General features: G+C 41.1%; 5 protein-coding genes across 10 annotated transcripts; 4 read left to right on the top strand and 1 right to left on the bottom strand.

The window, feature by feature from the left end:
* Positions 1-133: 133 nt before the first annotated feature.
* Positions 134-6,016, bottom strand: nudt8 (nudix (nucleoside diphosphate linked moiety X)-type motif 8). Of its 3 annotated transcripts, none has more exons than XM_034603851.1 (5): positions 4,715-4,858; positions 3,337-4,242; positions 3,124-3,256; positions 2,107-2,184; positions 134-1,729 (listed from the first exon to the last, which is right to left on the bottom strand). In XM_034603851.1, the coding sequence occupies exons 2-5, from the start codon at positions 4,239-4,241 to the stop codon at positions 1,544-1,546; spliced, it is 1,302 nt and encodes a 433-aa protein (XP_034459742.1). In that variant the 5' UTR covers position 4,242; positions 4,715-4,858; the 3' UTR covers positions 134-1,543. The 3 variants fall into 3 exon arrangements, with proteins under 3 accessions (XP_034459742.1, XP_034459741.1, XP_034459740.1); XM_034603850.1 differs by having other exon boundaries at positions 1,053-1,729; positions 4,830-6,016; XM_034603849.1 differs by lacking the exon at positions 4,715-4,858 and adding an exon at positions 4,351-4,675 and having other exon boundaries at positions 1,053-1,729.
* On the top strand, positions 5,372-9,546 carry ftr86 (finTRIM family, member 86). Of its 3 annotated transcripts, none has more exons than XM_034603846.1 (11): positions 5,372-6,039; positions 6,284-6,379; positions 6,523-6,756; positions 7,054-7,216; positions 7,282-7,374; positions 7,494-7,526; positions 7,640-7,690; positions 7,824-7,865; positions 7,998-8,063; positions 8,150-8,352; positions 9,046-9,546. In XM_034603846.1, the coding sequence occupies exons 1-11, from the start codon at positions 5,407-5,409 to the stop codon at positions 9,379-9,381; spliced, it is 1,950 nt and encodes a 649-aa protein (XP_034459737.1). In that variant the 5' UTR covers positions 5,372-5,406; the 3' UTR covers positions 9,382-9,546. The 3 variants fall into 3 exon arrangements, with proteins under 3 accessions (XP_034459737.1, XP_034459738.1, XP_034459736.1); XM_034603847.1 differs by having other exon boundaries at positions 7,476-7,526; positions 8,019-8,063; XM_034603845.1 differs by having other exon boundaries at positions 7,476-7,526.
* Positions 9,547-10,889: 1,343 nt separating this feature from the next.
* Positions 10,890-12,883, top strand: LOC117772597 (complement C1q-like protein 4). Of its 2 annotated transcripts, XM_034603854.1 has the most exons (4): positions 10,890-11,322; positions 11,489-11,587; positions 11,711-11,851; positions 11,948-12,883. In XM_034603854.1, the coding sequence occupies exons 1-4, from the start codon at positions 11,316-11,318 to the stop codon at positions 12,379-12,381; spliced, it is 681 nt and encodes a 226-aa protein (XP_034459745.1). In that variant the 5' UTR covers positions 10,890-11,315; the 3' UTR covers positions 12,382-12,883. The 2 variants fall into 2 exon arrangements, with proteins under 2 accessions (XP_034459745.1, XP_034459744.1); XM_034603853.1 differs by having other exon boundaries at positions 11,711-12,883.
* Positions 12,884-16,815: 3,932 nt separating this feature from the next.
* On the top strand, positions 16,816-17,838 carry LOC117772601 (complement C1q tumor necrosis factor-related protein 3-like). The gene is made up of 2 exons (XM_034603859.1): positions 16,816-16,999; positions 17,114-17,838. Exons 1-2 carry the CDS (start codon positions 16,909-16,911, stop codon positions 17,542-17,544), a joined length of 522 nt encoding a protein of 173 aa, XP_034459750.1. The 5' UTR covers positions 16,816-16,908; the 3' UTR covers positions 17,545-17,838.
* Positions 17,839-19,564: 1,726 nt separating this feature from the next.
* LOC117772598 (complement C1q-like protein 2) lies at positions 19,565-20,841 on the top strand. Its single transcript, XM_034603855.1, has 4 exons — positions 19,565-19,595; positions 19,721-19,807; positions 19,888-20,025; positions 20,157-20,841. The coding sequence occupies exons 1-4, from the start codon at positions 19,589-19,591 to the stop codon at positions 20,585-20,587; spliced, it is 663 nt and encodes a 220-aa protein (XP_034459746.1). The 5' UTR covers positions 19,565-19,588; the 3' UTR covers positions 20,588-20,841.
* Positions 20,842-25,379: the final 4,538 nt, after the last annotated feature.

The following is a 25,379-nucleotide window of genomic DNA, read 5'->3' as shown; positions in this document are numbered from 1 at the left end:
GATGACATGTCTATCGTGTCTTTGTTTGATTCACTGATAGAAAAATCTAACTGTTAGAAACTATCTTTTTGCACTATTTATTGCATTGACGTGATGTACAGTAAATCATGTAAAACATATGAGGCCAATGAAGGAAGATTGAATACAGAATACACAATACCTTTATTGCATCGTTCTTCAACACAGCACATTTTGATGTGCCTCAATCATTTCAGTGCTCATAACAGTCCAGACCTGATATGGTGAGAGATGCAGACATGAGAACGCAAACCTCATTTGAAACTTGTATGGAAAGGTTATTCAAGTTAAAACACATAATTGGTAACTGGAAGAAACCAGGATCTAAAAGGTGAACAAATTCAGAATTTATGAGCATTGAAAATTTTTATTCAATAAAATATTTTAGATAAATTATACCAATATCATACTTAGTACTCATACTATTAAATAATAATGCTTAAATATGTAAAGCACTTTTCATAAAATAACACTAAGTGTTTTACAGAAGAAAAGCTATAAAAACAAGACCCCACACACACACACACACACACACACACACACACACACACACACACACACACACACACACACACACACACACACACACACACACACACACACACACACACACACACACACACACTTAAAAACAAGCATTTTCAATCATGTTAAACTAGAAATAAAAGTACACTACTCAAAGGAAAACAAATACAAAATAATAAAAACTGAATAAAGGTCAGAGACGTATAATTAAATAAATAACATGAATACAATTAATTCAAAGCCAGACTAGCTTTTAAAAGTATCCACATTCTCTGCTGCTTTTGAGTCTTTTGGCTGAAGTAATAAAAAGTTGTTTCACCATGGGTTTTCTGTTCTGACTTTGAGTAGAATTAAAAAGGCCATTAAGGTACATAGAGTAAAAGGCATTGAGAAATGTATAAACCAGTGAAGTGATTTAATAAAAAAAAAATCAATTGGGAAGCAGACGAAGTAGCCAATGCTGGGACCTAAGAATTGGTGCAATGTCTGCTCTCTTATTGTTCTTGCTTAACACACGAGCAGCAGAGTATTAAAGTTGTAGGTGAGACATGTTCTTGTCAGGCAGACCAGAAAGTAGGGTCTGGACATAGAAACGGTTGGAGCTGTAATGCAACTGTCACCATTTGAGGAATTGATTGTAAGTTGCCGTTTCAGTGCTACGATTGGTCCGAAAACCTAATTTAACTGACACAAAAAGCTTCTCTAAGCTTACTTAAAAATGGTAGATTGGACATTGGCCTATAGTTATTAAATATGGAGGCACCTAAATGATTTATCTTCTGAAGTGGCTAAACTATGGCAGTCTTTTGAACAGTAGAGAAGACACTCATTTAAAGAGAATAATTGATATAGTTCAAATTAAATACAGGTGGTATTCACATTGATTCCTGACATGGTTCTGCTACACAAAGTTTGATTGCACGTTTCTCATAATCACATCTTTGAGTCACATAGTTTGTGCTATAGACATCTAAACTGTAAAGTAACAGTGAAAGAGCTGTTAAGGAGGGACAATAATTTTCAGGGTTTGGTCTAAAGCAATGGCAGTCAAACCCCACACTCGCTTTTTCTCATTGTGAAACACTGGGAGTGTGTATCCATACTTGTCACCGGAGCGGAAGTGTGTGTAGCCACAGTTCTGGGGGTTGCACAAGTGGGACAGGGGCAAAGTGAATATTTCCTCCACCTGTGTCAGAAACAGACAAAAGAGCAACATTACATCTTTGGTCCAAAGCAGAAACAAACCAGAAAAATATGTGTGTTTATGTTTAACAATTGTTTATTAATGAGTTTTTTTACAATGCTAGTTTAAAAAGTTAGAAAAGATAACACAGACGAAACCAACAATAAAAGCAGAGGGATGAAGTGTATTTCAGATTTGAAATTGTGAATTAACTTGTTTCTGAAGAGCATTTGGTCCAAAGAGTAAACAGTGACTGTGGTGTGTAAATACAAAAGAGCCACATCCAAAAACAAAATCTCTGGTGGTGTACACATGTGGAACCCTGCCCATTTCAAGCAGATATAAAATGTAGGGAAGTGCTACACACAGGACGACCGTACCTCTGCAGGGTTTGGTTTGAACGACAACTCCTCTACAGGCCCGAGGTTAGCCAGCACAGGAACAATCATCATCCCTGTCTGGAGAGAGGGACAAAAGGAGTAAACTCAACACATCGCTTTTTTACTATTCAATATGAACATATTACCAAAGAAGAATAAGACACTATGACAAGTGCAATGAAATGTTTAAGTAACATGACACCATATACCAGTTCTCTGTTGTGAGGAGAGATTTGTCTGTGACAAGGCAGTGTCCGTGCAGTAGTGGACATAGTTTCTGAAGGCCTGATACTGGATTTATGGCTAGTCCTGGAAACATTTCTTGTTAAGTCAGTGAGTTGATTTTATATTTAATAATCCACAATCATGATAATAATTGTTACAGCTGCTGATCAAAGTTATAAAAGGTTTTCAAGTCCATGCTTCTAAGATGGTCAAAAATTCAACATTTTGGAGTTTTGGACAGCTGGGCAGAAGAAACCAGCATCTTCACAATATCGACTAGAACCCTTGTAATTAACGATATTTTCATGACTATTTTATCATTTATCACATATATTTACAGAGTAATAATAAAATGACAGATTAATTCTTCCATTTTTTCCCAAAAGCTATGTGAATGATAACTAAATATAAAGAATACATTTGCAATCAGGATAGATTGATGAAACAAATAAAAGCCAGGCGGCTGTGGCTCAGGAGGTAAAGCAGGTCCGGCTGTGAGTGACGCATGACAGAGAAAGTGCTGCACATAGAAGCATTGTATGAATGTGTGTGTAAAGGGTGAATTCCAAAACTGTACTGTAAAGCGCTTTGATTAGTCATCAAGACTTGAACAGCACCATATAAATGCACAACATTAACCATCTACCACTTGCATAACCACAATTTTACCATGCTCACCATAGATTCATGAACAGTATGACATAGTTCAGAAAATAAAAAGGGGAAGAATAATCACAGCTCTCCACTTAACCACATGACCAAAATTCTTAAAAACAAAATTATCCGACTCACATTGTCCCTGATTGGCTTCAGGACACCCCAGACCCTGTCTGCTGCCACATTAACACCCAGCTCCTCCCAGGTTTCCCTCAGCGCTGTGGCCACCACGTCTCTATCTGATGGATCACTCTTTCCTCCTGCAAAGCTACACACAAATGGAAATAAGGACAAATACTCTACTGGCAGTCTAACACAATTTTTAACAGTTTCAAACCAGCCACAAACCTGACGTCTCCCTTGTTCCTGCCCAGTTTTATGGAGCGTAGGGTGAAGAGAAATGCCGGCTGCTCCTCAACAGCGCAGAGCGAGACCAGGACAGATGCGTATTTCAACCGCTTCTCTCCTTGGCTCTGACTTGCTGCTTTGCTCCATCTTGCTGTGTCATAGAGCTTCAGGTTGGCCCTAAGGCTCTGTCGACACCTGTTTTCATTCTCCGGGGATAGACAGTCTCTCCAGTCATCCACCAAACGAGGGGAAGCCTGATGAATATCTCTGCTTTGCTGAAGAAAGAGGCTGGTGGCTTGGGATCTACTGTGAAAGTGGTTTAAGATCTGTGATGTAAGAGCTGATAAGCTGGCTATGTGCCGCCTGTGATATAAATGGCTATGTGGGTTACACTGAGACTTGTTGGTGTAACTGAGTGAAACATGGAAAAAGTCCCGAGGCCTCCTCCAGGGTAGAAGGCAAGTTGTGTTGGTCGAACAGCCCTGGTGAGGGCTCACAGCTTGAGGGTTCGGACCTGAAACTTTCACTACAGTGGATTTCCATGAATCAGTAACTGGTTTGGTTTTTACAGAGGTAGAAAGTTGAGAGGTCTGATGACGACTGGATAAAATTGTTTTGGATACAGAGTTATGAAATGAAACCTCTCTCAGATGATGATTAGCACACTCCCAGTTGAATAAATGTGGCTGGATTGAATTGGATACAGTCTCTTTGGATAATGATGATAACCCCTCATCGCGTCGGCCTCCTCCGGGAATCCCTTCACACCGGTTTCCGCTCACATGCCTTGCACCCTGGCACACAGCAGCAGTGTGCTCAGGGAGAGCCGCCAGGGGAGATACTCGCAACAGCAGCAATGACCTTGTTGGACAGGACCATGTCAGGATTTGAGGGGCCCTGAACATCCTGTGAAGAAAACAGACACATCCAGAGACAAGTTCAAACAGCATTTCAAGTTTGTACCCATCAGCTAACTAGACCACTTAGCTCAGGTAAACATGAGCATACCCCTACCAGCAGAATGAGGAGGAATGATTAGCTCTTGTGTGAAGTGTTAGCATGACCCAGTTTGAGCTTTGTCCATTCAAGCCCTGGACCTTACCTGGAGCCGAGTACTGGTACTATCAAGACTTTGTGTCAAACTTTGACTGTTAGCTACAGCTGTTAGTTTATTTATTTGAGCTCTGACAGCGACGTCTGAGACAGAAAAAAAACACCACACTGCGTTTTGGGACTCTCTGATAACCACCGAAGCTAACCCAGTCTGTTTTAAGAGCCGTCAGTGTCTTCTTCGGGTTGTAAAAGCTGTCATTAAGCGCATGCTAACTAGCTAAAGTAAACATTAGCATAACACGAGCAAAGTGGAAAACTAACTAACGTCAAATCTCCGATGCTGTTAATGGTGAGGAGTCGTCCTGTCCCCCAGGAGGTCGGAGACACACCAGGCACCGACCTTCATGCAGAGATGGAGTCTGGACGTGGAAAACACTCACCTTCAAAGTGAAGTGAGCAGCCGCTCTCTGCCTCAGCTAACCGGTGTTCTGCCCCAAGTCAATATGGCGCGGAGCGGCGTCATGCGCGTCACTTCTGCCTTCACTGCGCTGACGCCAAACACGTGTTTCACAGCTTCTCCATTCAGCTGCCACAGATGATGTGTGTGTGTGTGTGCGCAGTGTGGACTTTAACACAGATGACTTCATAGGGAAAAAACAGCCATTGTTGGACATTTCCATCACCATTCACGCCCCAGAGAGAAGAACCAGTCTAACCTCTTTGAATCACTATAAGTTATTTCCTATTTCACTGGGTCACTTAAAACCACAGCTCTTCAGTTGTTGTAGTTGTTAAAGTGCTTAATATGATCAATTTCTTAATACACTATAATATGATTCTTTTGTTGGTTGTTTTCCAAGTGACGTGACGTTGCCATGTGTCGATGAGGCCTCATCTGTAGGATTTCTCCACCTTGGAATCACCTATGACACAAGACAGAAACTCCTCACCCCACCTGTTTTACCAGCCCAGCCTGAAACCTGGAGGTTGCTTCAGGTTTTAAGCAGCATGTGATTCATGTCAACTGGCATTTCAAACTTGCCATCTCTGTTCCTGTCACCTTACTTGAAGAGGGAACCGAGTGGTTGTCCGTATATATTCAGCTCTGATCTCTGTGAACTGCCTTCTTCAACCCAGGACCATATGGCCTCTGTGTGGACTGAGGAGGAGACCTTTGTCTGCTCAGTGTGCTTGGACACCCTGAAGGACCCAGCCACTCTACCCTGTGGACACTCGTACTGCCTGGCTTGTATCCAGAGCCACTGGGACAAGAGAGACCGTATGGGTGAGTACAGCTGCCCCCAGTGTCGGCAGGTCTTCAGCCCTCGGCCCTCGCTGGCCAAGAGCACTGTCCTTGTGGAGGCCATGGAAAAACTGAGAACCAACAGCTTCAAGCAAAGCTTCTCCGCTGCCTCCTCCGCCCCACCATCCATGCCCATCTACCTGGAGGTCCTACCACATTTAGGGTCGCGACAGGGCAGTGTGTACCCCCAGCTTCCCACGTTGGACCCCAGATCCTGCCCTCAACACAACCGACCCCTGGTACTGTTCTGCCGTGAAGACAAGGAGTGTGTGTGTGAGTTGTGTTGCCAGCATGGACACAAGGGACATCGAGTGCTCAAACCACAGGAAGAGAGGAAGGAGAGGCAGGTACGTAATGGAAAAGGACCACCAGGTTTAAATGAGTGCTGTTTTATAGTTTGTTTCTGCCATGATGCTCTGTGTGTGAAGAATGTGAAGCATTTTCCAAATGTACCTGAACTTGAAGTTCTTGTTAAACAACTGTCTTTAGTGTTTACTCCTGTCACATGTGGTGAATTTTAAGTGTTCTGGTCTCTTTTCTTTACTAAGCCATGGATCTCGTGTGTGTGTGTGTGTGTGTGTGTGTGTATAGAAAGAGCTTGTTCACATGCAAGCAGAGGCCCAGAGGAGAATTCAGGAGACTGAAAAGAAACTTAAGGAGCTCCCACATCTTGCTCGCCAGCACAAGGTATTTTATCATGTTTGTGTTACGTCTCTGTTTCCGCTATCATACCTGTAGATCAGTTTAAGACATACAATACATGTCTACTGCTTTTGTATTTTCATAATGCCTCATCTGTGATCCCTGTCTTCCTCTCTCCTTACTCCCAGGCGTTGGTCCAGGCTCTACAGCAAGAGAGCACAGATTTATTCACAGAGCTAGCCAAGAACCTGAGTCTAACAGGCACCCAGGCTGGCGAGCTCCTCAGCACCCACGAGACCTCCATAGGCAGCCAGGTTGAGGTGCAGATCCACAGACTAGAGCAGGAGGTGGCACAGCTCGGCTGGAAGAGTGAAGAGCTGAGCAAGCTGGCCAGCATGCAGGACCACATCTGCTTCTTGAAGGTGTGAAGCAGGGTTATCTTGGAAATCAGAGTCTCACAGGATTAATAAATGAATGCAGGAGATTGACTTTATTGTCCACCTTATAGTGGAAATTTATCTTTGGCTTCTTGTAAAATGCAATAAAAGTACATAAAATACACACAACACATCAATCAATACATACCAATAGTGCAAATGAACAGGTAGCAGCGGGAAAGTTATATAAATAACATAGCGGTATTATAAGATAACAGTATGCAATCATAAGATAACAGAGACAAGAATTGCTGTTGAAAGGTTATATCATTTGTTCTCAAGAATTTCCTAACCCTGGAGCCACTGGGTAAGATGGGTGCCACGGGAGAGTCAGTGCTGGGTCAGGAGGAAGCGGTGGTAGCCTCCATCCGCTCAGTCATGCAAGATTTACAGACATCGATACAGGACCTCTGCAAAGCCAGTCTGGCCAAGATCAACACATTAGGTCAGCACCTCCTCTCCTCTCCTCTCCTCTCCTTCGGACAGTCAAAACTTATCGTGTCTTTGTAGTGAATCATGTCCCTGTGGCTTCAACACCCAGTGGTGCAGTAGCAGGTGCAACAGTAACTGATAACTGTGGTCAGGACAAATCACAAAACACAGGTACAGAAACTTTAAATCATGCAGTGTATTGACTATTATATGTGTACTAAAGAAAAGGACACCTGATGTATTGCTCACAACTCATCCTCTCGTTTCTGTAGTGTATGAAATGATGACAGACGCTCCACCTTTGCCGCCTCCAAGACCTCAAGGTAAGTTACTTTAGAAACTTAATATATACAGTCTGTGTACATGTCTAACTCTAATAACAAATTAATTCCCTAAGATAATATTTGCTTCGTGTAATTCTACTTTATTCTCCCAGAGCATGAGTCTTCATTCAATTACCCAGCTCTACATCCTGCATGTCCTGAAGGTAAGAATAAGAGGGCCTGCTACAACGTCAAAAAGTGTTTCAAATGATATTAAACGTAATGGAGTTGAGGTGTTCAATATTTGCTTTACATGTTTTATTTCTTCCCTCTCTCCTCATTTCTGTGGACATGAAGCTTCAGCCCCACCTCCACCCTTCCATCCTCCTCAACCTCACGGTAAATACAAAAGCTTTGTAAACTGCCTGCAGATAGTAATCTATTTACTTTACTTTGAGGATTTAGGAGGTGTGTTGCAGATGAGTTGTTATTCCTGATTTCATAAATTTTTTTGTTTTTTTTAACTCTTAGCACCTCCTGCAACAACAACAGGGCTTGTGAACCCAGAACCAAAGTCTAGAGGAGAATTGCTGAAATGTGAGTCCATCATGCTCCACAATATGAAACAGATTGCATAGACCACAATGTCAAAGTTCTCACTTAAATACATCCTGTCCCTTCAGTTCGCTTTGAACCCACCATGGACCCTAACACGGTGTATCGCCACATCCAGTTGTTGGATGGAGGTCATAAGGCCACGATGCGGGCTGAAAACCTGAACCCTCCAGACCACCCTGAGCGCTTCCACTTCTGGAGACAGGTTCTCTGCAGAGAGCCCCTGGCTGGGAGCCCCTACTACTGGGAGGTGGAGTGGACCGGCCAAAAGGTGGATTCTTTCGATTTCAGTCGTGAAATGGGTGGTTTCAGATATAGACATATGCCATATACAATATATGAATGGAAATCACATATCCCATTTGCCCAAATTAAAACTCAACAAAGGATGATTTACCACTTTATAGCACATTGAGATCAGATACCATGTACACAAAAAATGTCTACTATTCTCAATAAACACAGGCAAAAACATCCATTCTCTGATTTAGTTAAAGGACATAATTGTTACATTACTCTAATTGAATAAACATCATCCGCCTAAAAAATCTGGATCATTATCCAGATCCACACCAAATGTTACCTGTTCATAGATATAAGCACTCTACACATGCCTGATTTTTATTTTTTTTACTAAAGATTGATTATTTGAGAAATTCACAAAAATGACCTATTATCTCGATCACAAATGGACCAACAATCCATAACAAACAGAGCTAGAAAACTGGTCATTATATCAATATCAGAATTCTTTGCTCCCTAAATCAGCATTGGATCCACTTTTGTTTGGGCTGTTTCAACTGGATTTCATGTCCTCAGCCAGAAAAGTCACAGATCACTGTAGGTTATAATGAGGTCTTAATGTTTTCACTGAGAGAAAGTGAGGATATCAGCTGTTGTTTGTGCACTAGATTCTCTCTTAGCAAAGCATTATACTTCAATATTTCCCTGTCTCACCATGCAGATCACCATTGGTGTGGCCTACAAGGAGATTGAACGTAAAGGATCTGATGACAAAAGTCGTTTGGGCCACAATCCCCAGTCCTGGAGCTTGTACTGGACCGGCACTGGTTTCTCCTTCTGGCATGACGGTCAGGAAAAACTCCTCGGCTCAACTAAGGCCAAAAGGATTGGTGTGTATCTGGACCAACATGCAGGGACTCTGGCCTTTTACCGCATCACCAACAACCAGGCTGACCTCATCCACCAGCACCAGACCCACTTCACTGGACCACTGTACCCAGGATTCAGATTCTGGGCACGAGTAGGGGCCACGGCGACGGTCTGCCAACTGGATTGAGTTGTTTATTTTTTTGATACAACCTTGGTTGAAATCATGACACTAACTCATTCTAGATAAGAAACTAATTGTTTTCATAATATTTTTTTGAACCAACCTTTCATTGCCTGATGTAAAGTTTCTAAAACTGTCTTTGTAAGTGAATAAAGGAGGAATATACACATATTATCATCATTCACACTTGTGTAAAAGTACCTAGTAATTCCACAAATTTCTTTCTGTATGTGGAACACATATCTTGTGAACTGTTCAACTTATCAGCTTCACACTTGGCATGTGTATTTTAATGGCCCAGGAAAGTGCAGTGTCAAATTTGGTGTTTTTGGACACGTGATACGTTCAATATAAAAAATCCTTTGAATGAACAGGCAACCAGCGCTCTGTAGTGGGTTGCATAGTGGGTCAGTGGGAGTAAGGCGATGTGCCTTCAGTCTGTGGATGGAGTTGAACATGTCCTTCCTGTCTGCTGATAAACTACAGCAACGGTCGACAACTGTGTCAAACCACAGGTCAGAATCGCTGCCAGATCATTTTGATTAGTGGATTATTTTTATTGCAACATATTGAACTGGGACACAGACACACAACACAGGTGCTGTTATTCATCATGGAAACAACATTCATAGAATCACTTCCTGTTCGGCAATTTGTCTTCAAAGTAAAATAGTTAATTTTGTTGCTTTATGTCGAGCTGATTTATTGAGTTTTTATTTTGAAACTTTATGAACTTGGGTCTAAAGATTGTGTTGATTTCTTAACAGAAGTAGACAATATGCAATGTATGAAAAAAAAACCCTGTTAAATAATCATTTAAATTTATAAATTGACCACACATGAACACTAATAAGGCAATTTCAGTTTCATTTTACAAAAACATTTACTACAAAATCTTTGTTGCAGAAAACCAGGTAGGATGAACACGTTTTCTAACTTCGCTCAGTACAAAAACAATAAAAAGTGACAGTATATTGTAGAATTGTTTGAGGAGGACTCACAAAGACTAGGAATAATTCTGTAGTAGCTCCTTTCTTCCTGTGTTACTAAGGGAATAACAAGTGACCTGCTGATCTTATCTTTGCCCCCACACCTCAGTGACCTGGATCATTTGAAGCCCCCTTCCATTCTTAAGTTACCTCTAGTATCTTCAGTATTCCCACATGGATATGCAAAGAACCATCTGACCTGCATTGTTCTTTTTTTCCCCTCCAGTCTTTTCACTGGACACGGATTAGCTGTCATCCAAAAACTTGCAATGGCAAGTCCACATTTGTGTTCAATCACATATGTATGTGTTCTCAGCTCCTCCTCTATTGGAAGAAAGTTAATTTTTTTCAATCATTAATTCCAAACATTCAGAGGCATAACCTCATGTGTTAGTTAGCTCAAGAACCCTACTCACAAGATACTCAACAACTTGTGTCCTAGCATGGTTGAAAAAGTTTGAAAACTTAGAAAGATGTCACCTAACGAACACTGGACCTCTAGGTGCATAATAGCTGCCTTGAATTTCAAAGTATTTTATGTGAACAAAACCAGATGACAGATCATTCTATTTTTGATTCACAATAAAGCTTTACACAATGTCATAAACACAGAGGAAAGACACTATCTATGTGTGTCGATGGAAACACAACCACTTGGACAAACTGCCTCAGAGGGTAGAAATGATACCTGACCTACATCTACAGAACAAAGACCTGGCGGGTGTATGTGTACATCTGACATGTGAAGCCCCCAGTCATAAAGAAATGAGTAAGGGTATACAGGTATAGACGTGTGTAATGGCCGAAAAAAGGGAGTGGACTCCTGAAGAAACAGGGAGGAGCCAGATGAATTGAATTGATGGGGAAAGTATATAGCTGTGACTCTTGACCCTGCATCAGTCTATCACACCTTCTGCCCCTCTGACACCAACATCACCTGCCAGCGTAACCATGAGAGGTGAGACTGCTCGTAATCAGAAGAAACTGTTAACAAGCTGCAAATATAAATGCAACAAGGAGACGGATGGAGACTAGATGCTTAGGAGTAAAATGATCTGCTCTCCTGAGAGGCAATGTTGGTTTTCTCTCTGTTGCTATATATTCCTTTGCTTTTCTCCTCCCAGCTATTGTACTGCTGTGTCTGCTGGGAACAGCTATGGCCGAAGAGGACGGTTTTACCTGGGGTGGACCTGGCGAGAATGTCAATCCTACCGAAGACAATGGTGAGAGATTTTTCAGAAAACAAGTTAGAAAACGTCTGCCCATAATGTGATTTACAAAGCTTCAAACTGGTGCAAATGTGTGTGTGTGTGTGTGTGTGTGTGTGTGTGTGTGTCTGTATACAGTGTGTCTCACGGACCAGGCGTCATGTGGCTGCTGTCTGATGCAGCAGCAGATACACAGGCTGGGGTCGTTCCTCAATCTGACTTTCAACGCGTTGGAAAAGGAACTCATAAAAACAAAGACTGTCCTCAACAATGTCAGAGGTGAGGCAAGAGCATGTGTTACACAACATAATGCAACTGGACTTTTCAGTTGCAGCTTCATAATAAGTCTATTTCTGTATCCCACTGCACATCCAGACAGCAGAAGCGCCTTCTCTGTCGCACTTACCAATCAAGTCAGTTTGAACTGCTTGGGTCCCTTCCGTGACGAGAAGCTCATCGCCTACAAGCACGTCTTCATCAACCTCGGAGACAGCTACAGCGTGGACACTGGTATCTTCACAGTTCCCCGCTCTGGTGTGTACAGCCTTGCCCTCACTGTCTACAGTGACGCAGGGTCGCCTGGCAACAGCCTCGCCGCATGCGCCAGTCTGCAGGTCAATGGTCAGGTGGTGGCAGGACCCAGAGAACAAAACATGCAGGACCAAGAGGACAGTGCCACTATTGTTGTGGCTCTACACCTGAGCGCTGGGGACATAGTGGCTGTCAACTTGCCCATTGGATGTTTCCTCTGCGACGACAACAGCCACTACAACACCTTCACTGGTTTCCTCCTCTATGCTACTGACTGAGTTAGGGAAATGTAGCTGCTCTGGGTTTCAGTGCCAGCCGTCACCATACTGACATGGTTTGAACCTGCTAGAATGAATCTTCCTGAGGGGACAGCTGTGCCATGTATTCCCTAATCTATCTGATCTTTTGTACTCTTACCCATCACAGCATAATGCGCTCACATTCATTTTGATTCTTTTTATTTCACCATATGCTACTATTCCCATTGTCAATGTTATCTATTAACTAAATATGTTTTGAAACAAACATCAGACATCAAATTAAAAAATGTTTTTAGCCTGTGTTCCTTCTGTTGTTCATGTCCCAACCTTTCTTACACCTGACCAACATCGCACATATAGTATCTCTGTTCTTAAAACTTTAAATCTTCCAGCGACTGATGTTGTGTGATGGAAATTGTGATTGAAACGTGTGATCTGCTAAATTCCAAGAAAATAAATTAAAATGAATTTTGAACAAAACGGCAGCATTGTGAGATGTTTTCTTTTTTAGTCTCGACAATAGCACACTTCAGAGTTAAAGTTGCAGTGTGTAGAATTTAGTGACATAAAGTGGTGAAGTTGCATGTTGCAGCTGAACACCCCTCACCTCATCCTCCCCTTCCAAACATGACAGAGAACCTGTGGTAACCTTCAGTTTTCATAAAAACTCAAAGGGTGTTTAATTTGTCCAGTCTGAGCTACTACAAGAAACATGGCGACCTCCATAGGACCCCCCCTGATGTAAATATAACGTATTTCAATATAAAGGACCATTCTAGGGTAAAGAAAACAACAATTTGTATAATATAGATGAAACACACTCGTGAAAATATCACTAGGAATATTTTATATTAAATAGATCAATAGATCCCTTTCACCTAAATCTTACACACTGGACCTTTAAATGAGTTGACTATCGATTTAGCAGTGCACTCCTATAGCACTGTCGGGTTGTCGGTGGAAAGTTGTAAAAGAGGATAAAAATAAATGCAGCAAAACAAGAAATCTTTTTTAAATTATTTAGGTATTTTAGGTATTTTTATTCCTTGACAAAACCTGAATCCTACATTACCCACGATGCAAATGCAGCCACAATCAGTTTAGTTGGAGATTTTTGTCGGTTAGGATAGTGTCAGCTAAAACTTAAACACAGATGAGGACTCAACACTTCCTTTGTTTCAATTTCAAACTCATTGTCTTAAGCCACAACTTGCTAGGACTCCATTTATCAGACAGGTGGCAAAAATACTTGTCTCTGTATGTTGGTCCTGCAAAAAAAAAAAATCTTCAAGTCTTTATTTAAAATCAGTGTGTAATCGGATTTGGAACTATGTATAAAAAAATCTGCAAATATGTATTTAGAATCTGTGTGTGTGTGTAATCCTATTTGAAAATGTGTAAAGAAAACCAAATATGTAATCAGACCTGAAAGTGTATTTATATCTGTAAATGTGTAGACAAATCTGTAAATGCATACATGCAGATTAATGGCTGAACAGTCGTAGTCTCAAGTATTTTGCATGACCCTGACCATGTGTGAGCAGTGAGCAACACACACTCTTGACTTTTGCACATGCACTGCACAAAGGTCAAGTGTGTGGTAGCCACCGCCTGATGAATGTATTGGTCATTCCTCCTCAATGGACAGGATGAAGGAAAAATAGTTGGGGCTGTTCAAATGGGGTTTGATTAACGTAGTGAAACCAAAAGTAAATAAAAAATCTAATAACAATTTTGCTTTTAGGATATACAGCATGCTTTGATTGAAAGAAAAGATTAATCCCACAAGCATACAGATAAGTGATATTGTTTTCCTTAGCTAACTGAAAGCGAAAGATAGTATTATGATATTATTATAGTGCAGTGTCTGTTCTAAACCTTCCTGTTTACTTGGCCTGTGGTAATACTGGTGGAGTTTTCTTTCTGAAACTGTAAAAGTGACCTGCAGTAATTGAACTGCAGAAAGTAAAGACCTGCTGCTGGACTCAACCACAACTGCTTCACAAACAGCTGTCTAGTTCAAAGTTCAGTGGCTCGATTAAGTTCGCAGAATCCTCAACTGGAGAATCAGTTTTCGTAAATGCACTGTTGTCATACAGCTCTTTTAAAAAATATATGTGCATGCACAGAAGCAGGCAACAGCAAGTGGCAGAGAGTGTGGCTGGAGTGCAGCTCCTGTTTTTATACTCTTCCTCCAGGAGAGCTGATGAGGTGATGGCTGATTGAAAGCAGCAACCACTGCACAGAGGAGGGAGACAGGAATCCTGAGCTGAAGCCTGAAGGAGCAGCACAGTACACATTAGTGCAAGTACGTTCTTCTTGGGGAAAGTAACACAGACAGACATTATGCCAGCGGAATAAATTCGTATGGCAAACTTATAGTTTGAATTTCATTTGCAGAGAGGTGCTGTCCCCGTAGGTCATCTGATCGTCCTCATTTTTCATCAAGTGAAAACACCTGATGCTGTGGGTCGTACGAGGACACAGAAGAAGACATGCTCAACTCGGCCCACAGAGAACCTGTTAGAAACACCGCCCCCACCTACTGCTACAGAGCGCTGTTAGTCATCCTTGTTCCATTCTTTTGTGATCCCAAACTTTTAATTTATCTTTCTGTGACCGGACAGTGTTAAGACTGACAAATTTGTCTTTAAAAGAGCCTAAGGGTCATACTAAACCCCAATGACCTCAGTGTGCATGGACACAATCACATTTCGGTGGTTCAAGAAGAGCAGAGCATTCAGTTCACATTCAATCTTTATTTTAAAATGGGAGGACTAGAATGGAGGACCTGAGAAAGGAAAAAAGATAGAGGATCATAAGTAAATGTAAATAACGTAGGTCGTCCAGCTGCCTAAAACAAGGAAAAGAGTGAGACTCAGTTGGTTCAGGGTCACAATAAAATATTTAAAAAAAACAATCAATACATTTAAAGGTCGAACAGCCCATCAGCAATGTGATGCATGAGACGTCCGACAAACAGTATAAAACCAACGCAAAAACCAGTGGCCATACAACACTGGTGTAGGCAAAGCAGCAGTCTGGCACTTGATCTTGCTCAATATGAGGCACTACTTAACAGCGACAATGGGTGGCTGACTGATTCTGTACTGTGACTCAAACAGGGCAGAGGGGAACCCTGAATCGCAAACACAGCAGTCATCCCATCCTATCTATCTATCTATCTATCTATCTATCTATCTATCTGTCTATCTATCTATCTATCTGTCTATCTGTCTATCTGTCTATCTATCTATCTATCTATGCCAAAGTGTCCTGAGCCAAGACGCTGAACCCTAAATGGTTATTCCATTACAGTGTTAATCTGTGATTGAAAAGTGCAGCATGTAATTAATTTAATACTAATGAATGAGAAACTAACTAGTATTTCACGCTGTTAGGTCTTATAGATGATGCCTGAAACAAGGAGTTACTGTAGTTTCTTCTTTTTATTCCACGGAAAGAGTATTATCAGTGGCACCTGTGGATCAGACACTGTGCATGGCTAAACACAAAACAAAATGCAGCTCTGTGAACTGTAATACTTGGTTTCTGATGAGAGCACTGAACGCCACACCTCATCTCAGGTGATAGATGATACCTGGGTGGCATCAACAACAAAGCCAGGAGGGTGTGTGTCTGCTTGAGAGTGAAATTTAGAAAATGAGGGCCCCTAGTGATGAATACATTTCCTGCTATAAAGTTAGAAAGGCAAATGGGGCAGGCGATAAATTAAAATTGGGAGGAGCGATGTCAAAAGAGGAGGAATTAAACAGAGAATTTTCAAGGGAGGGGCTCCTAGAAAAATATATAACCACAGTTCATGTCTTGTGATAAGTCTACGGACTTTCCATCCTTGTGAAGCTTTTATCGTTGACCAGCATCAACATGAGAGGTGAGAACGGACACAAGTTGCACCTACAGAGGCATAATATTTATAATATCTACTATCAAAGAAGTAGTTCAGAATAGAAGTAACCTGACTGAAAGTTGCTTATTAGCGATTATAGTGTCAAAAACTTTTATAATGTGGTCAGATAACATGGTTAAAGATTTTTCATAAATATTGAAATTAAACATTATCAATAATAAATTAAAAGTAAGATTAAAAAAATGATGGAACACGGGAGGAATAGCATGTTTAATTTCTGATGGTCTTTATTGAGGCATATGCTTGTTTTCACTTCAAAATTAGAAGAAGGAGAAAGCACCTAACATCTAATGCAGAGGACTTCATTGATAAAAGCTTTTGCTCTTTTTTCCCCAGCTATTGTATTTTTTTGTCTGCTGCTGGAGGCTTTTTGTGACAAACCAAGTTACATCTGGCCGACTGCCGACCATGCTGTCGACCCACACTTGATTGGCACTGGTGAGATATTGTAAAGGAAGTCTGTCTTTTTTGTTAATATATACTTTTGTCTGCAACCTAATGTATGACTGTGTGTGTGTGTGTGTGCGTGTGTTTGTGTGTGTGTGTGTGTGTGTGCGTGCGTGCACGCAGAGTGTCTTTCGGCATCGTGTGGCTGCTGCGTGATTCAGAAACAGATGGCCAGAATGAAGAAACATTTTGAACATGTCGCTGTGGAAATGAACAGGTACCTGACAGAATCAAAGACGGCCCTTAACCTGACAAGAGGTGAGCGACACACACGAGTCACACAAAACCAACAGACAATCCTTTAAAGTACAAAAATGATCCATGTCATTTACCTCTAACCTGACTATTTCGTCTTCTATGTGTTTCCATCAGGTCGCAGCGCCTTCTCCGTCTCACTGACCAATAATATGTCCTGCTCTGTCCCCGCCGGTAATGACCAGCTCATCATCTATGGCAACGTCCTCCTCAACCTGAGAGGCAGCTACAACGTGCTGACAGGTATCTTCACCGTTCCTCAATCTGGTGTCTACTGCCTCACCGTCACCATCCATGCCAATGCTACTTCTGGCACAAACGTGGCCAGCTGCGCTCGTCTGCAGGTTAATGGCACAGAGGTGGTGGCTTTACTCAGCGAGAAAAAGGGCAACGACCGTCAAGACAGCAGCAGCATTGTTGTAGCCTTGAAACTGGAGGCTGGGAATGAGGTGGCTGTCCTTCTGCCCAACGGATGTGTGGTCTGCAATGAAGGCCAAGGCCAGCACTATAACACCTTCACTGGCTTCCTGCTCTATGCTACTAGCTAAGTCTGCAATGTGTAGCTGCTCCGGCCTTCTGCTCGGTGAAAACCTTCATGGTGAAAGTCATGTATCCAATAATCTCTGTCTGATTTCATGTAGTCTCATCCATCGTAACGCAATGCTGTCATTCTTATTTTGTCCAGAGAACACGTCCCGTCCATTACCATCTTTTGAGAGACACCATGTTTTTAATCCATTTTATCTGCATTCAACCAGAAAAAGTTGATTAACCTTTTTCATGTCATTGTCACATTTGTAACAGCTGTTGATCTTTCATTTGCTGAAACAGTGTCATGTTAGTTGTGATAGAAATATGAATTAAAAAAATCTGTGTATGAATCGTAACATAAAAAATAAACCATTCTTTTGAAGGAAATAGTTTGTGGTGTTGTGAATTATGTCCATTCCTGACAAATACAAAGATACAAACGTGACGGAATTGAAATTAAATGAATACATACAAATACTTGTCACATTTTTTAACTGTTTGTATGAGTTAAATCTTTTTTCAGCCACATAATAATAACAATAATAATAAACTTTTGATTATATAAAAATACTGGCCGATACTTAAAAAAGGGTTTAAAACAGAGAAAAGCAAACAACTAAAAATAGGAGATACACATCATTAATCACCCATTAAAGAATTTCTGAAGAGGTGGGTTTTGGGTAATGTCTTATGTGTGGGTGGGCAGGTCGATGCAGTCTTGGGGGAGTCAGCACATTGACTGGATCCCCCTGTGTCATTGTTCATGTACAAAAAGAGAATAAAAAAATGCTCTCCTCCAACATATGTCAAATTGTCTCTTTTGAACAAATGAATAACTTACATTGAAGTTTTTGTATGTTTGCTATTTAATTTTTTGTTATATTTGGTTGTGCTTTCCAGCCATTAGTGATGTTTACCAAACCCCACACATGTTTAACATTTCATTTATGTATTTTGTATTTATGTAAACTAAACTAAACTAAAAACTATGGAGGGGAAGAAGGATGTTGAATGGAGCCGCTGTGTGACTGGAAGCCAGTGAGGTTTGTGAAGGACAGGGTGTTATGTGATCATGGGAGGGAGAGCGGGTCGTCCACTAAGAAGGTCAGCAGTTTGATCTCTGTTCTCCCCGTCCAGCATGCCAAAGTGTCATTGGACAAGATACTGAACCCTGAAGTGCCTCTGATGGATGTGCAGAGTGTGCTAGAGAAAGTTCTGCACTGTATGAACGTGTGTGTGAATGTGTAAATGACAAAACTGTACTGTAAAGAGCTTTGAGTGATCATCAAGAGTAGAGCAATATGTATAAGCAATATATAAATTCACATCATTTTGAATACACTGTGAACTTTTAGAAAAACTTCTCACAGTCTGTACTCAGGACCCATCTGCAAAATGAAGTGAAGAAGATCTTGCCAGGGTTAAGTAAGATGTGACGTATTATGCATCTACATGATTTCCCTATTTTTCTACAACCACTTTGAATATAATCTATTATTTAACACAACAACAGGATGTATGATGCGTGCAACCAATGTATATAACATACATAAAATCAAGGTGCAACCAATGGAGCTATTTTTGACCTATATGTGTCCAGAAAAATGATTAACACTGAATGTAAAAGCTTTTAAACTGTAATGGAGCGCATCAAACTCTATCCTTGTTGGTTAATGAGAATGAACAGCCACTTCTTCTCAGATAATAGATGATACCTGGCCTGCATCATCGACACAAAGCCCCAGAGGGTGTGTGTGTGTGTGTGTGTGTGTGTGTGTGTGTGTGTGTGTGTGTGTGTGTGTGTGTGTGTGTGTGTGTGTGTGTGTGTGTGTGTGTGTGTGTGTGTGTGTGTGTGTGTGTGTGTGTGTGTGTGTGTATCCCCATTATACACTGACACAGGGCAAATTTTTAAAAATAAAAAAAACAAGGAGGTGCAATGTCATAAGAAGACGGATAAAACTGAGAGGTAATGAGGGAGGAGCTCTAAGATAAATAAATATCCATGGTACTTCCTCTCTTGATCCAGTCTATCACACCTTCCATCCCTCAGAGGCTGTCATCATGAGAGGTGAGCCTAAATACATTTAGAGGGGCAGCAATGGTTTGCATATATAACAATACAGGAACAGGAATCTAATGCAAAGGTCTTTTTGGTGCTTCTTGCCCTCCCCCCCCCACCCCCCCCACCCCCAGCTATTGTGTTGCTGTGTCTGCTGCATGCTGCTTTTGCTGAGTGGCCGTCTTTTTGGCAATCCCTCGACTGGAACGAACCAAAAAACGGTGAGGAATTGTTTTGTACATAATCACGGTTTGCTAATATGTTCTTTTCTGCAAGTGTATTTATGTGTGTTTGTGCTCAGTGTGTGAGGAGCCATATACTTGTAGCTGCTGTCTCATCCTGCAGCAAGTGAACAACCTGAGCTCGCACATCAACTCGACCCTGAATGAGCTGGACAAGGAGTACACACAAACACTGCAACAGCTCAGCAAGTTTGAAGGTGAGTAATGTGCACTACACAAAGCAGGACAGACACAAACCCTTGCACAAACACCTTAGACGTGTCTCAGTAATAATGAGATAACACTGATCTACTTTTTGTATTTCCTCTTCTTCCCTCTGCATCTGCAGCCAGCCGCACTGCCTTCTCCGTCGCTCTTCAATATTCAAGTTTTAGGTGCTATGGCCCCAAGCCAGGAGACATCACCGTCATCTACAAGCATGTCTTCCTTAACCTGGGCGGTAGCTACGACGTGAAGACGGGTATCTTCACCGCTCTCCACGCTGGTGTCTACACCTTTGCTCTTACCATCCACAGTGACGCTGGGGTTGCTGGCGCCCTCCTGGCCACCTGCGCCGAACTGCTCTTTAACAACAACGTGGTGGCCAATTTGAAAGAGGTAAATAAGGAAGACCAAGAGGATGGAGCCACTATTGTTGTTGTCCTGCAACTGAATGCTACAGACGAGGTGGCCGTCAACATGCCCAAAGGCTGTTCCCTCTGTGATGACGACAACCACTATAACACTTTCAGTGGCTTTCTGCTGTTTGCTACTGATTAAGTTAGAGAGGTGTAAAATGCTGGGTTGTGTACTCTTGTCTCACTAACAAGGTTAGAGTCTAGATGAAATCTTTCTGTGGTGCCCTCATCTCATCTCAGTCTGTCCTTTTCGATTGACGCCAGGTCTTAACTATCCATCACATCTGGATTCAGTGCATGTGATTTGAAAGCTTGCAAACCACTAGGCATGAGTATCTGTTGTTGTGGAATGTTTTTCATGCAGGTCTTATTAGTGATGTTGATGTCTACATTGAATTGAATTAAAGTTTTGAAACATTACCTTAACGTTGCCGTCTTTTTTAAATATATTTTTAAGATTTTGGATGGAAATTCTCTGCCTATTGTATGAACTTAAAATTTCCGTTAGGAAAGCATTATATTCATTTTTTTGTTTACCCTGGGTATGATCCTTTTTTTAAAGATCATATGACAATTAAATTTCTATAATATCACTTGCCAGGTAAAGAAAAAGTCTATGATAAGTTGAAGATTACAATACAATGCATATTGTAAAAAAAAAAGCGCTTAGTGAGGCAGTAAACTTGTTTTACTTTTCTAATTTCCTTTTATCATGTGCAATAAGCAGTAGAGTCAATTCTTAACCAGGGAGGTCCATGCGTTTGACCATTCCTCATAATGTCCAGTTCCCATTCTCAAAGTGCAACAAACATCCATGAACATAGAGAACACTGACACCTTAAAAAGTAATTAAAAAGTAATTTAAGGTCTTTATGCCACATGTTCAGTAATAACTGTAGAACATAGAAGGAGGTTCAGAAAACATAGTACATATCCTTCTGTATATAGTACGGTTTTCACTTTAGCAAAAGATCATCCAAAAATATGATTATTGTGCCAGTATGGATATTGAATCCAAACATTACACTGGATACACTGGATACACTGATATAGTGTATTTTTGTGGAACAACAGTGCAGCTATCGGAGGTAAAATAATTAATAATTTAACCTTCTAGAGTGATTGAATTTACACACCAATGTAAACAGGTCTTGGGGACTACTGCATATGTGGGGAAAAAAGAATAGTTTATGTTCTTCTCTGGCTATAGAGGGAGCTGGACAAAGTCTGATAAACTCCCTCAAGCCACTTGAGTCAGGGCCGGTTGGGTCTGAAGGCTACAACTCTGCAAATTAAAAAAGAATAAATACAAAAGCTTTCCAGACCACTAAAGCCCCCACCTAATGCCAGTTTGATGCTAAAGGCCCTGGGCTTCATCAGCTGCTACTAGCCAAAACAAACTTGGTGGTCAAGTTGCATCGTGTCAAATGTAGCAGTCAAATCTCGACAAGGAATAAGAAAGATATTTAGATATTATTCAAACAAAAGAGATATTATAAAAAAGAAAATGGTTAACCTTATTGTTAAGGACCATAGATCTTACTTAGAAATGGAGGACATGACAACTCCCCAAAAGTGAAGCCTCCCGGTGGCTGGCTGCAGTATCGGTAATAAACCCTGCCTCCTCCATATTAGTGGATGGGACCAAATTAAAAAGTTAGAGTACAAAGATGGTTTCTGTCATTTTAGGTAGTTCTTATCACACTGATGTTTGCTCAAGCCTGTATTTTTACAGTAAGTTTGGTTTTAAATAGTTATTTTATACTGGAAAAAACGGGGTGAAATGTAATGATTGACAGCTGAGACTGACATTCAAATCTGGGATATTTTAACTTCATTTCTGGGGAAAGTGGAAATGTGTCAGTCTATGACATCATGTTCCTGAATTTATTACTAAATACATTAGTTACTAAAGGCATAACCCACTTGAATCCACAAAAATAAGATGTTGGCAGTGAAGTTGCATTGTTTCAAATGTAAATATCAAGATTTGACAGGAAAAAGAAAGTGAGTGTAAAAAAAGATATTTAGACATAAAAACATGTTATTAAAAAAATATGACAAATAAACAATGGATAACATCATTTTTGCCATAAAAAACTAAACTGATAATGACAAGTTCCTCCGTATTTTCTTCGGAGGAGGTGCATGTGTGAACGCAAATGTCCGAGTGAGAGGCTCCACAGTTTCTACCGCCTGGCCTCCTAGTATAAGGTCTGTGGAAATCCAGTAGAATCTGATGTGTGAACACAGCAGGCGAGCCAGCGCTGGATTTTTCGCGAGTGACAGACGCAAAACTGAAAAAAACAAAAAGAAAGTATCTTCTGGTGAAAAAGCAGTGATACAAGACATTGACGAAGATGTCAGGAGAGTTTGTGGTGATAAGAGCTGACACCGGTGTCTGTGTGTCAGGATAATCACGTGATCTTCGCAGCAGAGTTAAGACGTCACTTCCTGCCTCTGTCTGCTGCTCCCGGCTGCTCCACCTCTCGCCTGAGGATTTGTTGCTGTTTTGAATGCGTCTGTGCAGATACTCTCCCGCTGCATTTTGAATGTGTGAAAAGTAAACTCTTAAAGTGGATCAAATAGTCGACCAACATAAAAGGGACTCTGTTCTGTTTGCGATAACATTGAGTGTTAATTTGAAGGAGGACACAGTTCTCCATCTGGCCCACTTTTGCTCTGAATGGGCCTCAGTCTTCTCTCTGTTAATGCTCATGGCTGCTTTTTCATCATTTAATACAATCATTGTAATAAATCTGAAGTCTCTCTTCGTTTAGAAAGTGCCCCCCACTCGTCAATAGTGATTTAGTTATGCACTCCGCTCCGGTCAACAAGTGATTCTGCTCTTTTCTAATCTCTCACATGTAGAACTGATCTTATTAACAATATTGTGTGTTAGTATTTATGCTTCTGGTCAAACTGGCTTCGCTTCTTCTGCAACAGTGAAGTAAAAAACACAGTGGGACACTACTACAAAATGGACGTGGTGGAAGACTTGAATCGATTATGTTCACTGCATGGATGCATCACAGTTGAGCGAACAGCAACGCAGTCTTAAAACCAAACATACTCAGGCGGTTTGCTTCAGAGGCGTCTGAGTTCTTTTGAAGTTTTAACATATGCGCAAAAAAATGCTGGCTAATCGCTTTGAGTTCTCATCCCTTCCAACTCAATCTGGTGCATATTTCTCTCATGTCTGTCCCTAGGTCCTGGGGGGTTCCGCCATTAGCTTGGGCGTATATATGTGCCAGAGACAGAACCCCCACACTGAGTCTCCATCCACCCAGTCCGTGGCATATCCTCCCAGACCAGCCTGACAAAGACATCCCTTTTCATTCCCTTCACATTCATTCATCCATCCGCAAAATCCTATAGAGCCTAAATTTCCATTCAAACCATACACTGTTGTGGTGTGGTCCATGCTAGTGAACTCATGGTTAATACATGTTGAAATGTTCATTGTAGCCTGTTTCATGACAAACAAATAGATGCTCAGCTTTATTTTAAGGCAAACATAGAAACTGCTGAGTAAAGAACCCGCGGTAAAATGATAACCAGCCTAAATTCACAAGAGTGAGGAGGCACAAATCCCTCTTGACTCAGCCGCTAAAAGAAAAGAGGCCGAGCCTGAGGACAATGCTGTCACCTTAAATGGCAGCTGAAAAGGAGCTTTGTCATGATTGTGAAAACAAGAGTAGCAGTGGCAAACAACACCAGCCAGTGGTAACACATCCCATGACCAGTGGAGGTACACATGGTCAGGTAAAAGTGGGAACTAAAAACTTTTTTCACAGCTGATATTTTGACAAATGAAACACAGATGTAACCTGTGACATTATTTTCATTTTTAACAGTCTCCTGCACTTTTCTGTTATGATATTATATCAAAGATCTACTGCCATGAAGTATCCTTGAATAATTTAATCTAGAGGGACAAATCAGCCATAGAGCCCAAAGAGGCTGTGTATGTGCAAGCCCCCCAAAAAATTAACCCCAATTTTCAGGAGTGCTGTGGTCGTTTTTTGGCTTCTCAAAAAACTAACTGGACATTATTTTGCACCTTGATACCTGTATGCAATACACATTTAAACAAAATAGACATAAAACACCTGATACATCGTGGCCTCCATTTAGCAGATAACACTATGTGAACAACTAGGTCAGGTGACCTGGGACTGAATACATGCAGGTGGAAAGCACAAAGCATTGTCCCAGGAGCCATGACAGCTCTAAAGTAGCTGTCAACAAAGGAGACACCTTGTTATCTAATAGGACTAGAGAAGAAAACCACCTCCGGTTAAAACATGTCACAGAGATGAATGACAGCATGAGAAGTGGCACACACAGCTGACTGACATTTTGCTCCAGGCTTTGAAAATATGTAGATAAACACACAAAAGAAAACCTACAATAGTCCTACGAAGATTTACTAGTGCGTTTGCTCCATCACAAAATATTGTGAATGCCAGCAGGGTGTTTTGTGTTGAAACTGATTTTCACAAAGCATAGAGTTTGTGTCACAGTTAACATCTAAAAATTTCTGTACGTTGTTTTTTTAAATGCTACTTTTATTTTCTCCAGTGAACTATTTTGTCATATTTGGTGGGCAAATAAAACGTTTGATGCACGAGATGGAAAGACAGAAGCAAAGAAATGTAATTACAATTACATCCATGAATGCCTGTAACAATTTTCCTGAAAATTCATCCAGTAGGATTATGGTGAGAATTGTTTCTTGAGGATTACTTTTGCGTTTCCTCACAATACTTTGCATATCGTGCAATACTTTGTTCTCCCTCACAATACATGTTGCGTTACCTTGCAATACTTTTGCATAACCAAACAATACTGTTGTGTTACCTTGCGTTACTTTTGCGTTACCATGCAATACATCTGTGTTATGTTACAATACTTTTGCATTACCTCACAAT

This window comes from Hippoglossus hippoglossus, chromosome 13 (assembly GCF_009819705.1).
Source record: "Hippoglossus hippoglossus isolate fHipHip1 chromosome 13, fHipHip1.pri, whole genome shotgun sequence".
NCBI lineage: Eukaryota > Metazoa > Chordata > Actinopteri > Pleuronectiformes > Pleuronectidae > Hippoglossus > Hippoglossus hippoglossus.
The sequence above is the reverse complement of the archived record's forward strand: the minus strand, read 5'-3'. Positions and strand labels throughout refer to the sequence as shown.